The 14,809-nt window shown below is 38.4% G+C and overlaps 1 protein-coding gene across 1 annotated transcript in view; it reads left to right on the top strand.

The window, feature by feature from the left end:
- Positions 1–1,207: 1,207 nt before the first annotated feature.
- LOC306799553 (pinopsin-like) overlaps positions 1,208–14,809 on the top strand; it is a 74,407-nt gene continuing 60,805 nt past the window's right edge. Inside the window, exons 1-2 of the mRNA XM_079300739.1 lie at positions 1,208–1,275; positions 2,708–3,475. Of these exons, the coding sequence (XP_079156865.1) occupies positions 3,124–3,475 (352 nt within the window). The 5' untranslated portion in view covers positions 1,208–1,275; positions 2,708–3,123. The remainder of the gene's footprint in view (positions 1,276–2,707; positions 3,476–14,809) is intronic.

Raw genomic sequence — 14,809 nt, forward strand, 5'->3', positions numbered from 1 at the left:
TATTGTTTTGTTTCTTTTTAACATTTTTTGAGAAGCAGAATTGGCAATCCTGCAACATCCTGAGTTTGCTAGAAGTTGGGAGGGTTCTTCTAGCTCATGGAGCCCTGGGGAATGTCACCTCTAAGACAGGGTTAATAGAGTTTCAGAGTAACCTCTGTAAAACCAAGCTATCTCTCTGGAGGAAAAAGAATGGAAAACCAAGTGAACCTTTTGAGCACAAAAGCTCATTTACATTTTTTTTCCAACAATAATATGTATTATTCAGTTAAATGCTAACATTAGGTAAACTTGGACCCATTCTTCAAGAGATTTGTATGAGATTTGAGAAGCTTTTTTGAGATCTGAATTTAGCTTTTACCTCATCCATTAGTTAAAAAAACTTAGTACTTTGTACATGAGCTCCTAAAAAGAGATTTACTTCTACATAGCCCAGGTCATCAGATATCTTCCTCTGCAGACCTCTGTCTCTTAATTTCACCCAAAACATTTTGAAGCTCATCTTTGTGTATCATGTTTGTCATCTTTTGATATTGAGTAGCTGCATGGCTTGACCTTCACAGTGTGGGTACTAATGTTTTAAACTGTGCCTTACACTGAGCTTTCAGGACCTGCTTGTCTTGCCCATGCATTAAGGTATCAACACACCAGGGCAGAACTTGCCCAGCTAAAACTGTGTGAGTGGTGGCCCCTGGAGAAATAACCTGGGCACTGGGCACTGTGCACACCTGCTGCCACACTGCTGAATTTTAATCAGCTGAGTCCCATCCAGGGAGTAAATGTCCTTTTATAAGCACTATAAATATGAACTCTTGATATGTTGTTAAGAATGCAGGATATCAGTATAATAGACCTATGGTATATTATTTATATTTTTAATCATAAGATAATTTGTGTTGGAACAGACATTTAGAGGTCATCTAGTCCAACCCCCCTGCAATAAGCAAGGATATCTTCAATTCAGTCTTGTTGTTCAGAGCCCTGTCCAGCCTCACCTTGAACACTTACAGGGATGAGCATCAAACACCTCTCTGGGCAACCTGTTCCAGTGTTTCACCACCCTTGTTGTAAAAAACTTCATTTTTGATCCTAAATTAGCCCTCCTTTAGTTTAAAACCTACAGGCTCTGCAAAGAAATTTCTCCCCATTTTTAAGTCCCCTCTAAGTACTGAAAGATTGCAACAAGGTCTCTCCAGAGCTTTCTCTTCTCCAGGCTGAACAACCCCAACTGTCTCAGCATGTTCTCATAGAAGAAATGCTCAGAAGAATATTTTTAAGGTTTGGTTTTTGTTCCACTAAATTTTAACACTGTTGTTTCAAAACTATTACAAGTAAATGTAGAATATATTGATGGTTAGAACCAGCTAGTTTCCTTCTACAACCTGCAACCAGAATTGAGTAGGAGATTTTTTTTTTTTTTAATTGTAGGAAGAGGACTTAAAGTTCTTTCTCTTAGATATGCTACCTGGGATCCTTTGCAACATAAATTGCCATGTACCTCCTAAAGGAGGAAGAAAAAAATCAGAAAGCATCAGTGTTTCAGATTCTCCATGACTAAAAGTAGAAGGTCTGTGAAGTGTACATAATTTATCCACCAGAAAAAAAAAACCTTTAGACAGTCTGTATATGTTAAACTTTAAAAACACTTCAACATTTAGCACATTGAGTTTGTGAATGCAGATAAATAGAAAGACAAAATACTTATTCTAAATGCTTACCATGACACAAAGATATAAAAGAAAAAAGCAACTCTGAATCTTCAGTAAACTGAACTCTCAATTTTCCAGTTGTTAAATACATATTTTTCTACAAGACAATTTCCAGAAAACAACAGTTAGGAGTAATATAGAAGAAGCACTACTTTGACATGTGCAATCATTGTCAAGAATACGTGACACATAAAAGAGAAGCTTTCATATTTTTTTTAGTCCAGCAAGCTATGGGTATCATGCATTTTGCACTGAAGAGTGGAAGTTCATATATATATATATATAATCTCCATTTTAATGGAAAATTCTGAGCAGAATTTGCCTGAAATCACAGAGAAGGTAGTCTACATAGTTATGAATCCACATTAAACACTATTGTTTCACAAAGTACACAAACAGTGTATTCACTGCAAATGGGTAAAATTTATGCCTGTGATAGGAGAGATGTGAGGCTTTGGGTGTCTGGCTGCTTTATAAATAATAAAGGAAGACATCTGTTCACTGGTAAATGTGGGAGGAGAGATATTGTTACCACAGATCTGCAAACCTTTGGGTGCACATGAGAGCTGAAGGGATTTCTTTCTGGGTAAAGAAATACCTTCTCCTATATTGGTCACCATTTTTATTAAGGTCAAGCCAAGAATGAAACTTCACTTGGTATAGATTGACTTAATGTGGAGGAAGACAGAGTTCTTCCTCTGGGAAGCTGATGGAAAAGATGTTTAGCCATGCATGTTCTCATGAGAGGAACTTTGCTAGGAAAGTGCAAATGATCTTGTCCATGCTAAACTGTGAGCTAGGGAAAAATTGCTTAAAACATACAAGGAAATGTAAACAAATGCATGTTTCTGTTAAAAATCAGAGTGAAAACTGAGAAGAATGGGAGATACTGGTTACAGTTCAGAACAGGAGGAATTGTTTGTAAATTATGTCCCTATTTTTTGGTCTTTGTGTGGAAAGAGTTGTTTGGTTTTAACCATTTGTTTTATCTGTATTTTCAGAAAGACACCCATTGTCAGAGGAAAGGAGGGTAGCTGCCATTGATAGGGCTGACTATTTGCTCTGAAAGAGGAGACCATGCTGAAGCATCTTTTTAAGATACCTTCCATCCTGGGCATTAAAAAAGATCATCTAATGTTATCCTAGGTTTAAACAAGAAAGATGAATTTGAGGTGATTGTTCATTTGGTTCTGCTGCCCTGGAGTTACTGCAGAGCAGAACCCTGGAAGGACACAGTGCAGAAAAATAGTCTTGTGCTGCAATAGTGTTTCACACCTGCATAACCATCTGAGAGATGTCCATCTGAGCAAAGATCACAAGGCTCCTGATATGTTTAATCTGTGATGGAATGACATCTGGGAATCTGCTGGCAACTACTTCAGCAAAGGGCACCCAGCATCTCTGCCCTCACTGATCCATGACAAAGTCCAAAATGAACCACACTTGGACGTACAACCTGAGCCTTGGTGCACCTGCAGACCTTATGGAGCCAAGGGCTGGACTCTCACGAAGTGGGCACACCATAGTGGCTGTTTTCCTTGGATTAATCTTGTTTTTTGGTTTCTTGAATAACTTGATTGTCCTCATCCTCTTCTGCAAGTTCAAAACCCTCCGTAACCCAGTCAACATGCTTCTCCTGAACATCAGCATCAGTGACATGCTAGTGTGCATCTCGGGCACCACCCTCAGCTTTGCATCCAACATCCGTGGAAAATGGATTGGAGGGGACCATGCTTGCAGCTGGTATGGCTTTGTCAATTCCTGCTTTGGTAAGAGCTCAGAGATGATTCTTAGCTGTTCTTTGTAACACTGGTGCATGAAGCAATGTGATTTGGGAGCTAAATGCTCTTCTGTGGTGAACAGGAGGATACTTTTATTGCCTTGTTATGGTCAAGCACAAGTGAACTACATAGTTTAAAACATTTTGAAAAAAGACTTTAATAAAAAGAGTAGCATTGATCTAATAAATATTTCCTAACATATCTCATTCTTAAAAATTACTTATTTCTTAAGAGCTAAAAATGGATTCTAAAAAAAGGCAAGCCATTGGAGAGAGTTTGATTAACTGTATGAACATATATAATACTTCCCTCTTTTTCAACAAAATATATGCCATTGCTGAACTACAGGTCCCTCAGTGCAGTTCCTGTCATGAACAAAGCCTCCTGAGAGGCTTTAAAATTTTAAATTATGTCTCAATCTATAATATGAATTCCTTATGTCCCAGGTAGTGAGTTCTTATCATTAGATGATTTTGCTTCTGCAAAGCTAAATCTTTATTTTAGAATTGCATGCTTGCAGCTTCAGTAGAAAATTAAGTTGCAAGAATAGATTTATCAGAAGTGATGGTAAAAGCATTCAGTTTTCTTCTCCTCTCCAGACAAAATTTTTTTGCGACCATCATTTGCACTACTAGATATAAGTGTTGTAACTGTTTTGGTTTTTTTTAATTATTAAAAGAAGATTAAGGACAGTGAACTGTCAGAGGGCATCCTTCATCCCTCCAAGGATGAGGCCTGTTGCATTACCAAGGAGAGACCCTTTCTTCATGCATTCCTACATTCATAAAGAGATCCATGAAGCATGAACTGGCCTGTGAGTGCATGTCTAAATGTGATCTTTATCTGACCCAGAGCAGGGGACTTGGCACAGCTCCCTCTTCTCTTCATCCTTGCTTTGGTGCCTCCAGGCCATGAGGACAGGACAAACACATTCCTGGCTCTTCTTCCACCCTGGGCTGCAGCACATCTTGTGCAGCTCCTTTGACCCAAGAAGTGCTCCCACAGCACATTTTGATGTAAAATCAGGTGGTGGATTCAAACACATGTTCTCTGAATTATAAACTCTTTGCTACTTCCAGTGGTGTGGTACCTGTCCCTTCCTCAAATGTGTGCTCCAGTCAAGACCATTAACTCAGCAGCTTCCTCTGGGAAACTGCTGCTTTGCAGTGAAGTGAAGTCTCAGGAATTAGTAATGCTGTGTAATATAAGAGCACTTACTTTGGCCACCCAAAAATTGACTCTATGGTCAACAGTACCTTGGTTTATTTTGGTAGGTTGTTTTCACAGACTGTGGCTTTAAACCTGCAAATGAGTAAGTTTCTCCCAGGGTGTTCTGTTTGTGGAACAATTCTTCAAAGTCAGATCTTTATGAATTGGATGCATGGCAGGAGTGGAGATTTCTGTGCTATTGTGATACTTGTTTTCATGTGATAATTTCTGCTATAATTCTTAAAATAGATTAGATCAAGGAACACACAAGCAAACAAAGCAGTAAAACCCAGAATGCCAAAGGTGACCTCAGCTCCTCTGAGTGATGTTGGTGCTGTCAGTGGGGTGTCCTGGGAAGCTGAGGCAGCCTAAATGCAGGTAGTTACTAAACTGTGCATAGTTCACATTAAAGTCTTGCAGCATTCACATTTTTCTTTCATTAGTGTGTGAAAAGGACATAATGAAGAAGTTTGTTTGCAGAGTTCTAATTTAAAAATGTCTAATTTATGTATTTTTGCAAACAAATTTTATCTGCTGATAAATATCATTATTCGTCCTTTAGCTGTTCCTAAAGAAATCTTCTACATTTATTAACTAAAAAATCAGCTTTCCCTCCAAAATCATGTCTGATTTTGGCCCATCCAAGGTAAGAGAAAGGGCCCTAATCATCAATATCCAGAAGAGAGATGTGTAATAGAAAAAGTAATTAAGATGATCTGAAGTTCATCAGCATGGTTGGCAAGAATAAATGCTTCAATATTCTTATCTGTTTGGGTTGTTGGTTTTTTTTTGTTTGTTTTTTTTGTCATGGGATAGATGATCCTACTGGGATAAACAACAGTATAGGAATATATTGTTAATGATGTCAAGTGTTTATGATGTTAAGTGTTTAGGGATGTTTTTGGGGTAATTACGGTGGTGCTGGGCTGCTGGTTGGACTAGATGATCTGGAAGATCTCTTACACCCTTGATGATTCTGTGATGCTCTAAGTCCACTGGCCCCACTAGAACTGCACTTTCTTGTACTGAATGAAGGTATGTACCTCTTTTTTATTTTTTCCTAATTGCAATATTTTTCAAAATCATGAAGAAACTTTAAGTGGGAAATTAATCTTCATGATTTGGCGATTATTTCATGATGTGTAAGACACACCTAAACCAAATCCAAACTGTTAAAATATTTATAAATACAGTTCATTCTTACAAATCTTCAAAAAGACTGTGTTTTAAAGTTCATTTTTCCCCTTCCCACTTGTTTTATGACACAGTGAAAGCCTCCTTTGTGTTTTAAACCAAATGGAGAGTGAAGGTGTTATCCTTCAAGTCTGTGTCTTGGATGAATCTTGAGGGAATGAAAGTAGGAAGTTGAGATTTTGATTTCTTTTCATATGTAAATGCAAGGTGAGAGATGACTCTTTTTTGTTTTCTTTTTTTTTTTCCCTGTAAACCATCTTACTTTGTTAAAATCTCATGCCTGGGATGTGATCTGGAAAGCAAATCTGATTCCCCAGCCAGCAGTATTGACAGTGCAATGTATGTTGATGTCACTTAGTGGGAAATCAAGTAAGCTATTTACCAAACAATCCATTGCCTACCCCAGGCACTGAAAAACCACCAAAGAATGAGCACCAGGGGACTGCCATGGGCACAGTGGAGAAAAATCATGGGCAAAGTGTCATTTTTTGGTTTAATGACTTGCTGCTATCCCTGTATCTGCTTTGTGACTTCAAACTATACATGGAAAGCACAAAGCTTGGAAGCTAATGGGAAATGCAGATGTTGATCAATAAGCATGTAATGGGGATTTTAAGGAGAAAAATTAATTATTGTGAGATCTGCTATGGAAGCTGTTAATGAGCTGTTGGGTCTTGATCTGGGGAAGCACCAGGAATAGAGCTAGAGTAGAAACAGCATGACCTGTTCCCAGAGCAAATGATTTTACCCTGGTGCTTGTCCTTGATTGCAGCCCTGTTAAGTAGGTCACTGCAGTGGAAACTGCACACGTCACTGAGTTGGAGAAATGGATGGATTTTTAAAATTTGCTGCCATTACCCACCATTCATCATGGTTTGACAGGCTCGTGGTTATACATTTAAGCAAACATGGAAAATGACAGGGACAGGATCTATTTTCACAGCTGAACTCTCAGTAAACTTTGATAATAATCATGAAATTATTAAGCATTAGATTTTAATTTAGGAAAAATATTTTTAAGGCACTCCCATAGAGACCACATACACAGGAAGTGATATGCCGTCCAAATATTAAGTTTGTCTTACAGTTTTGACCATGTCACATGTAATCTCTGCACAGTGCCTTATTAAACATTTCAAATCTCTGGACAGATGAAAACTTTCAGAAAAAAATTTGTCTTTTCCCGAGATACTTGCACTAATGTAAACTTCCCAAACATGTAGAACAGGCAGAATTTGAGCTGAGATGATTTCTGGAGTTCATTCTTAGAATCACTACTCTGTGCCATGTCATATCAGGATAAAATAGTAAATAAATTGATACATATGAGAAAGACAAAGCTGTCTCTGGTTCCAGAAATCCAACACTAGATTCTAATGCTGGAAAAGTTCCAAGGCACATTAATAGCAGAGACATTTTTGTGCTTGTTGAACTTTTAGCTCTTGTTTTCTGGTGTCTGCTGGTTGCTTTCTCTTTCTTAATCTTCATGGTGGTTAAAATATTTGGCAGCTTGCCTGAGTTGTTTCTAATATTTCATTGTAAAAAATGAATTCTGAATAGTGTTGTGTATAAAAACCTCACTATTCTAGAGGAGCCAGAGATGCCTATGCCATATGAAAGCTGTGTGATTCCATGTCTGTCTTCCCACACAGCCTCCTGTCAGCCCAGGGTGCAGAGGGCTTCAGTCCCATTTGAACTGAAGTAAGGCATGTAGATGTGTCCTGATGTCCATTGATAACTCAAGGTCATACCTAAAGAGGACTTTAATCTTTATAGAAACCCTGTTCTCAACTCTCTGGGTAGACAATCTCAGTCATATGAAGCAGTTATTGATTTATTCCCTTGCAAACTGCCAAGGAACGCAATGAATGAGAAATGGAGCTGCTCATGATTTTGCTTTAAAGTTCAGCTGCCTTGTGACCTTAAACAAATTATGTTCTTCTTAGTATTTTACCTTGACTTTATATGCTGTGTCTTAGACTCACTAAGCATTAAACTAAGGTACTCACATTTAGAGTATAGACTTCCAACATACTCTCTGTTTATGGGATGCAGTTGAGATCTCAGATGTAATAAATGACTCTTCTGTGAAAAGGTGTTTTTTCCACAGAAAAGAATCTCACTTGGCTTGATCCTGCAAGAACTCATCTGATGTTTTATGAGCTTTGATGCAGCAACTACTCATCTCCCAGTGCAAAACCACCCTTAGCAGCTGTTAATGCAAAAATCTGTTTTGTCTGTTCACAAGGTCTGTTTCTGTGGATGTGCAAGTGACTACAGATTTCTGCCAATGTTTGATGCTTTCCAATGGGGCAGCAATGCCTGCAGCACAGTCTCATACTTTTGATTCTGTGTTATGGCCACACATTGCAGAATGTTGGAGACCATGCAAAGAAATAACAAAAAACATCAGTTCACACAGACACCTCAAATAGGAGTTTAAAGGCAAAGACCATATTGGATTTCCTGCAGAATTATCCTGATGCTGAATTGAGTCTGAAAGGTCTTGGCTATAAACCCTGCTGGAGATGATGAAACAGCATCTCTGTCAGAGTTCAAGTTTAATCATTGACATTTCCAGGCCCTTTTCCCTAATCCTGGGCCATGGCATTAACCCAGACAATGCTATGCCTGATGTTGGCTTTCTTTTAATTTAGGAAAAGGCAAAAGCCAGCTCTGTTGATAGTCAGGTCACATATGTGTGAAAAAATATGTCATTAAAATGGAGCCGGCTTTTTGGTCCCTCAGTGTATATAATGAAATAAAATAGAGCCCAGAAAATAAGCAATATTCAATAAAAAACTCCCACATTACAGAGCAATGGACTTTGCTTGTGAACGGCTATTAAATAATATTATTTTTAATTATATGTTCAATCATCTCTAGGAATTGTTAAGACCATCCACATGCTGACACATCTAAACAGAATTTGGTATTTTTTGGGAAACTTAGGTTTCCTTTAGCCCCCAGAGAGAGGATATGATCTTTGTCTGTTCAGATCTAAGTTACCATGTGACAGTTTCTTAACTCATAAGATTAATTTTCTACGTTTTTTTCTTATTAGGAAGCATTTAAGCAGTCTTCCAGTACAGTAAGCAAATGAAACTTACAGACTTTCCAGTGATAAAAAGGATACAGAACTATTGGCATAGTTCCATATAATGACAATAATAGGTGATAACTATAAAGTCTTTTTTCCCCCTCAGCTGTGACAAATACTGAATACTTAAAAGTTATCATTAGGGTTTGTATTCTCTTTCCTTTTGCTTGGGGCTTTTTATGTTAGTGTTTCTGCTATGTTTCTAATTTTAAAAGTGTATTAAGTGAGAAAATAATTTTGTTAAATTAGTCTGCTGACACTAAAAAAGAAAAATAAGTTTCTTTGAAAGCTGAAACTGTTCTGCTTACATCTGTGATTTTCTACATATCAACACTAGCTGAGAAATTGCCTCTGAAACTATAGATTCAGAAATGTCAATGAACTACAGCCCTTACTGATTTGCAGACCACTTAATTGCTTCTGCTGATTTCTCAGCTAACATGATTCACTTCTTAAATAATCCAAATGCCTCCTAATACTGGAAGAATTGTGAATTTGGTTTTATTATGGATTGTTTGGGTTTTTTTAAAACTAACTCAAAATTGCCTCTGTCTGCTGTAGACTTGATACAGGCAGGAGGAACATTTGGAATCTGCAGACAGCAAATGCAAGGGAGCACCACTGTGAGCAGGCATTGTGACATCCCCCATCCCATTTCTGTGGGATGTCCCTGAGCTCTCCCTCCTGAGCAGCATGGCACCTGGCTGTCCCTCCCCCTCCCTGCTGTGCTGGCCCAGGCAGGATCAGGGGTGCAATCAGGGGATCTCCCCATGCAAGGGGGAAACCTCAGGTGCCTGCTGCTTGACTCCCCAGGCATCTTTGACATCCCCAGGCATGGTCTGGATGGTAATGCCTCTAATCCAGGTCACCTGGGTGCCATCTCTTCTACCAGTGTGCCAGACTTCACCTGCTTCAGCTGAAGGTTTCTTGTGCCAGCTATCAGCACCAAGCTCTGGGCTGCTTCAGCCAACAAGTCTAACCATCATGTTGTAAAATTATGTTACTTATCCTGTTTGTAGTTTCTTAAGCCTGTTTCACAGACAATGCCAATATAAATACAGTCCCATCCTATGGCCAGATACAAACTTCTGCTGTTCCTTAAGAAATTATAGCAGCCACAAAGCAGAAGGCTAATGACTGACTGGGCTAAGCTGGCAATCTTTACATCTATTTCACAGTGTTTTATTAGAGACAGACATTTGCTACCTGCTAATTTTCTAGTGTTGTTTTTCAGTTATATCTTCTATTGTTTCTTTCCTCCACTCCTATTGTTTCTATTGGTTTCACTAATGCTATTAAGAGCAGAAATAGTAGATAACTATAGCAAGAAGGAATCAAAGTCAACAGGCTTCAGATAAATCAAAAGAAGGAAGTTTCTTTCTGTTGAATTATTTTTGTAGAGATTTGTAACAGTAGAAATTTGTTCAAGACCAAGTGACTATCAGAAAACAAGGTATCCAAAAGAAGACTTGATTGTAAAAAATTTTCATGATGAATAGATCATCTTTACAAATCAACAGCAATGTAAAACTTTTCTTGGATTAGGACTTTGGTAATTTCTAAAATTCAAAACCACAAATTAATTTACATATATGACATTTTACTGCTTAATATCTAAGTGTTGTCTGAGTCTAGTGCAGACCTCTGAGTACTGGAAGAGCACATTAACATCTGGCAAGATTTGCTTTCAGCTGAGAAATGGTATGAATTTTACAAAACCATAGATAATCCTGTTTAAAATGACTTTAGGACATGCAGGGGTTAGATTTAATCCTTTTGTGCATGTGCACACTGAAGCATTATTGTTTGCCAGATTTACAGTTTGGGGGTTAGTTGTGTTCTGTGTTTGGGCTGTTAGAGAAGTTAGAGGGAACCTCTTTAGACTGTTTGATCACCCTAATGAAATGAGGCAAGCTGTTTGGGTGCTGCAGCCCAAGGCAGAGCAGGGTGAGCTCTGCTCTTCCCTTCACTGCTGGGAGCAGAGCCAGCATGGGAGGCATGGGAGGCTGATGGCCATCCCTGTGGCTAATCTGTCTGCCTCTGTGTGAGTTCAGCACTCTTAGAAACAGTTCTAGGGTAGGAGTTCATATGGTAGTGATGACAAGTTCCAAATTCTTCCTCTCAGCAAAAGACTGGTGTATGTACATGGCATTTGTGTGTATATTATCTGTATGTTCTGTACACTTGAATATGGTGGACCAAGGAACTCTTCTCCATACAATTCTTTGTAACAAATCAAAGCAGTTTGCTCCAATTTATCCAAAATTCTGAATTTTGCTCTGTTTTTAAATGGCTCAATTTTCAGAGAAAAAATGTATGGCAGTGCAAGAGGGCCAAGGTCCAGAAGTGGCTGCATGGGTATGTTGAGGATTGCTTTTTAAATTGAAAATGTATTTCTATTTAATATCCTTGAGAGAGGCAAAGATCACATCATAGGAGTAGGATGAAGTGCTGCCAGATAAATATGCCAGTCAGGATTTAAATAGACTTTTTCTAATGGGTAGAAAGCAGGTTATGAGGCAAGACAAAGCCTGAAGCTTAATATACTTTGAGATAAGAGCAGGAGACATATCCCCATCTGGTTTGCTTCTTGGAAGTTTTTCCCTATTTTTCAGTGTACCAAGGCATGCTTAACAAGGATTTTGAGAATGAGTAGGAGTTTTACAAGTAAATATCTTTTCTAGGGTTATGGGCACTCAGACCTTTGGAAAAGAAATACTGGTATCAGATACAAGCAAGTGTTAGTCTCTTACTGTGATGTTTTTTCTTATTTCAAAAAGTTATGCCTTGCAAAATGTTGTTTGTATAGATATCAAATATATACCATTTAAAATATTTTGCCTAGCTGTTCTTCTAGAATACTAAACTTAAAGCTGGGATAATTTTCAGCATCCAATTATGTTTTTCCACTACACAGCCTGTGATTTGTAGCATAGGGACATCTATCTTCCCTGAAGCAGTACTTTTGAATCTAATGGGTCTTCCTGTATTTATCTCTCATCACACTTGCTCTCAGGAAACCTGCCAAATTTTGGTATGCACAGTATAATATATCAACCAATTCCATTTATTAACTATGTACTATGCAAAGAGAATGACTTTCTTCAGTAGTCTGAGTCTGCAACCTGATGATTCAGTTTGAAAATTTACTTACTGTAAAAAATACTAAATAATCTTTCCCTGTCCACCTTTTCTCTTTCTTTTCTCTGTTTGCCTTTTCCAAGAAGTCTTGATGTTTGCTTTTCTAAATGTTACTGAGCATTGCTGCTTAGTGGAAGTGGTTTGTGTAAAGTTCTCTATCATAACTCTCTTTGCAGAGCAGTAAGTCAGAAACAGTTGCTGTGTATTTAAAGCCATGTCTGTTTTCCTACACATATGGCAGTTTACATCAGTGTTGCACCTCATCTGCTCAATGGCTCTGCTTCATGTGGTTGTGCTGCAGTTTTTGTTGATTTTGAGTTATTCTGTGTACTATGATCAGAAAAATTGTCATTTTCCCCCCATCTTTTCCAGATCATTTATTAATGTCATGAATAGCCCAGGGCCTAGCACAAATCCAAGGGGAAATTTGCTGTCTGCAGTTTCCACTAAGAAAACTAATTTCCCCCCTATTTTTTATTACTTACCTCTATTTAATTATTTATTCACATCAAGATTTCTGTTATTGCATGGATGCTTACTATCCTTAAAAGCCCTAGGGCTAGTCAAAGTTGTCTGAAAATCCAAGTAGGTTTTATCCAAGCAGGCATCACCCCTGTCTGCATGGTGATGTCAAGGACCTCTGATGGATTAAGTAAGGTATGGCTTCCCTCCAGGATAGCCCCAGTATACCATATTTTCTACTACTATATTTTCACTACTATATTTTCTAGTGCAATTTCCAGCCATCTATCCAGTGTTGCAGATTAGACATATTGATTGGATGAAAATGTACTGTAAAGGATTTCTGTCTGCACTGGTTATATTTAATTTTTTAATGGATGTAGCAAAAGATCTCCTCTTTGAGGTCACAGTGATCTTGGATAGAGACAGGAGCAGCCTTCTCTGCTTCATCTTATCTCCACACCATGAGAGATTGTGGGATTCTAAAACTGCACAAGAAGCTCCTGGTTCAAAGGCAGTGTAAAGCCTGGTCATCATATTTTGAGACTGCATTCATAGTATCAGATATGACTATTTATTGACCAATTAATATCTAATTAGAATAAAAACCAGTTTGACTACTAGACATTATGAAAAACTTCATGCAGAAGAGTTAGCATTTGTAGTGTGTTCCACCCCTAGGAATGGCAACTGCCAAAGAAACCCCTCAGATTATAGAAAATCTCTAGAAATATACTTTTATTATTAAAAATGAGGAGCTGGATTCGGTGAAAAAGGAGGAGCTCACTGGAAGGACGTTGGCTGTGTGCTCTGGTGGATGATTGGCTCATTGGTAGCAGATGCCAACACTGTCATTTCACCTCTCAGCTTCTTTGGTGCCATGCCCCACACATAGAAACAACCTGAGACTGCATCCTCAGCATGAAGGAGGGTGCTGGGGATGCCCCCACGATTCAAAAGGAGCAGTCCTGAAGGAGATGGGGAGCCTGCAGGATGGTGTGGGCATGGGGATACAGCAGTGAACCTGCCTGCCCTGAGAGCATCCTCCTGCAGAGCCAGCACTGCACATCCATCTCTGCTTTGCTCACACGAGCCCCTAAGATTTCTCCCGAGATGTTGCTGTACAGGAGCTCCATCTAGTGCTGACATTTCTTATTTTGACTCCCTAAGGCAGCAGAATAAATGTACTGATATGGAGGCAGCCAAGGCAGGAAGCTGAATTTGCCAGGGCCAGCCTGCTTTGCAGAATGCAAGGGGGTCCTGCATAACATAGGAAAAGTGAGACAGGATGTTCAGGAATGTTCTTGCAGTATGCTGATATATTGAGATGCAAAAGGGAATTCTTTGTGCTGTTTATGCCACTGGGAGTTTGCTGTTTGGATGAATAGGCATATTAATAGCACTGGAGAAAAATATAGCAGCACTCAGTGATGCACACTGTCATCAGATACAGCTAGGAATTAAGACCACCTTTAAAGCACAAAATAAACTCCTTTAAAAATTCAGCCAAGGAGGGAGAAAGAAAGAAAAATTACCTGATATATTTCTTTCCTACTAAAAGCAATACATGCTGTCTGTATTGAAGATATCACCAAACACAAGGGAAAGGGTTTGTTGTACAAAAGATAAAACACAGAAATGACCCTTGAGAAAAGAGCTAGAAAGATTTATTGAACAGGACCAGTAATGCTTGTTGTCATATTTCTCCCAGCAGGGTTGGATCCAACAGTGATTTCTCAGTGATTTCTTTCAAGTGCAAAGTTAAACTGTTACTCCCATTAGAGTTAAGCAGGAAGATAATTCTTTGGAGAAGGGAATGATTGCCTGTTCTAATGGACTCATGATTCCAAGTCATCTTAACAAAAGAGAACAGATAATTACAGGCATTAGATTAATGGCAATTGGTGGATTTATTTCTATTCAAAGTGAGTGGTTGATATCTGAGGTAGCCTGTATTTGGAAAATGGTTATAACTGCTAATGTTCAACAAATGATTGTGGGAAATATTTTCTCAATTTCAAGTAAGTAGAAATGCTTTTAATGCATTAAAAATCAAAAGGAAATTGTGCTCTGAGCACTAATATGTGGGAGCAACTAGAATAAAACTCACCAAATTTGATTTTTTGACCATTTATTCTATGTTTATAATATAAATATTTAATAGATATATCCAAATAAAGCCGGTAGTGTTTTGGAAGCACACCCCATTCTCAGCC

This window comes from Erithacus rubecula, assembly GCF_903797595.1.
Source record: "Erithacus rubecula genome assembly, chromosome: 1".
Taxonomy (NCBI): Eukaryota; Metazoa; Chordata; class Aves; order Passeriformes; family Muscicapidae; genus Erithacus; species Erithacus rubecula.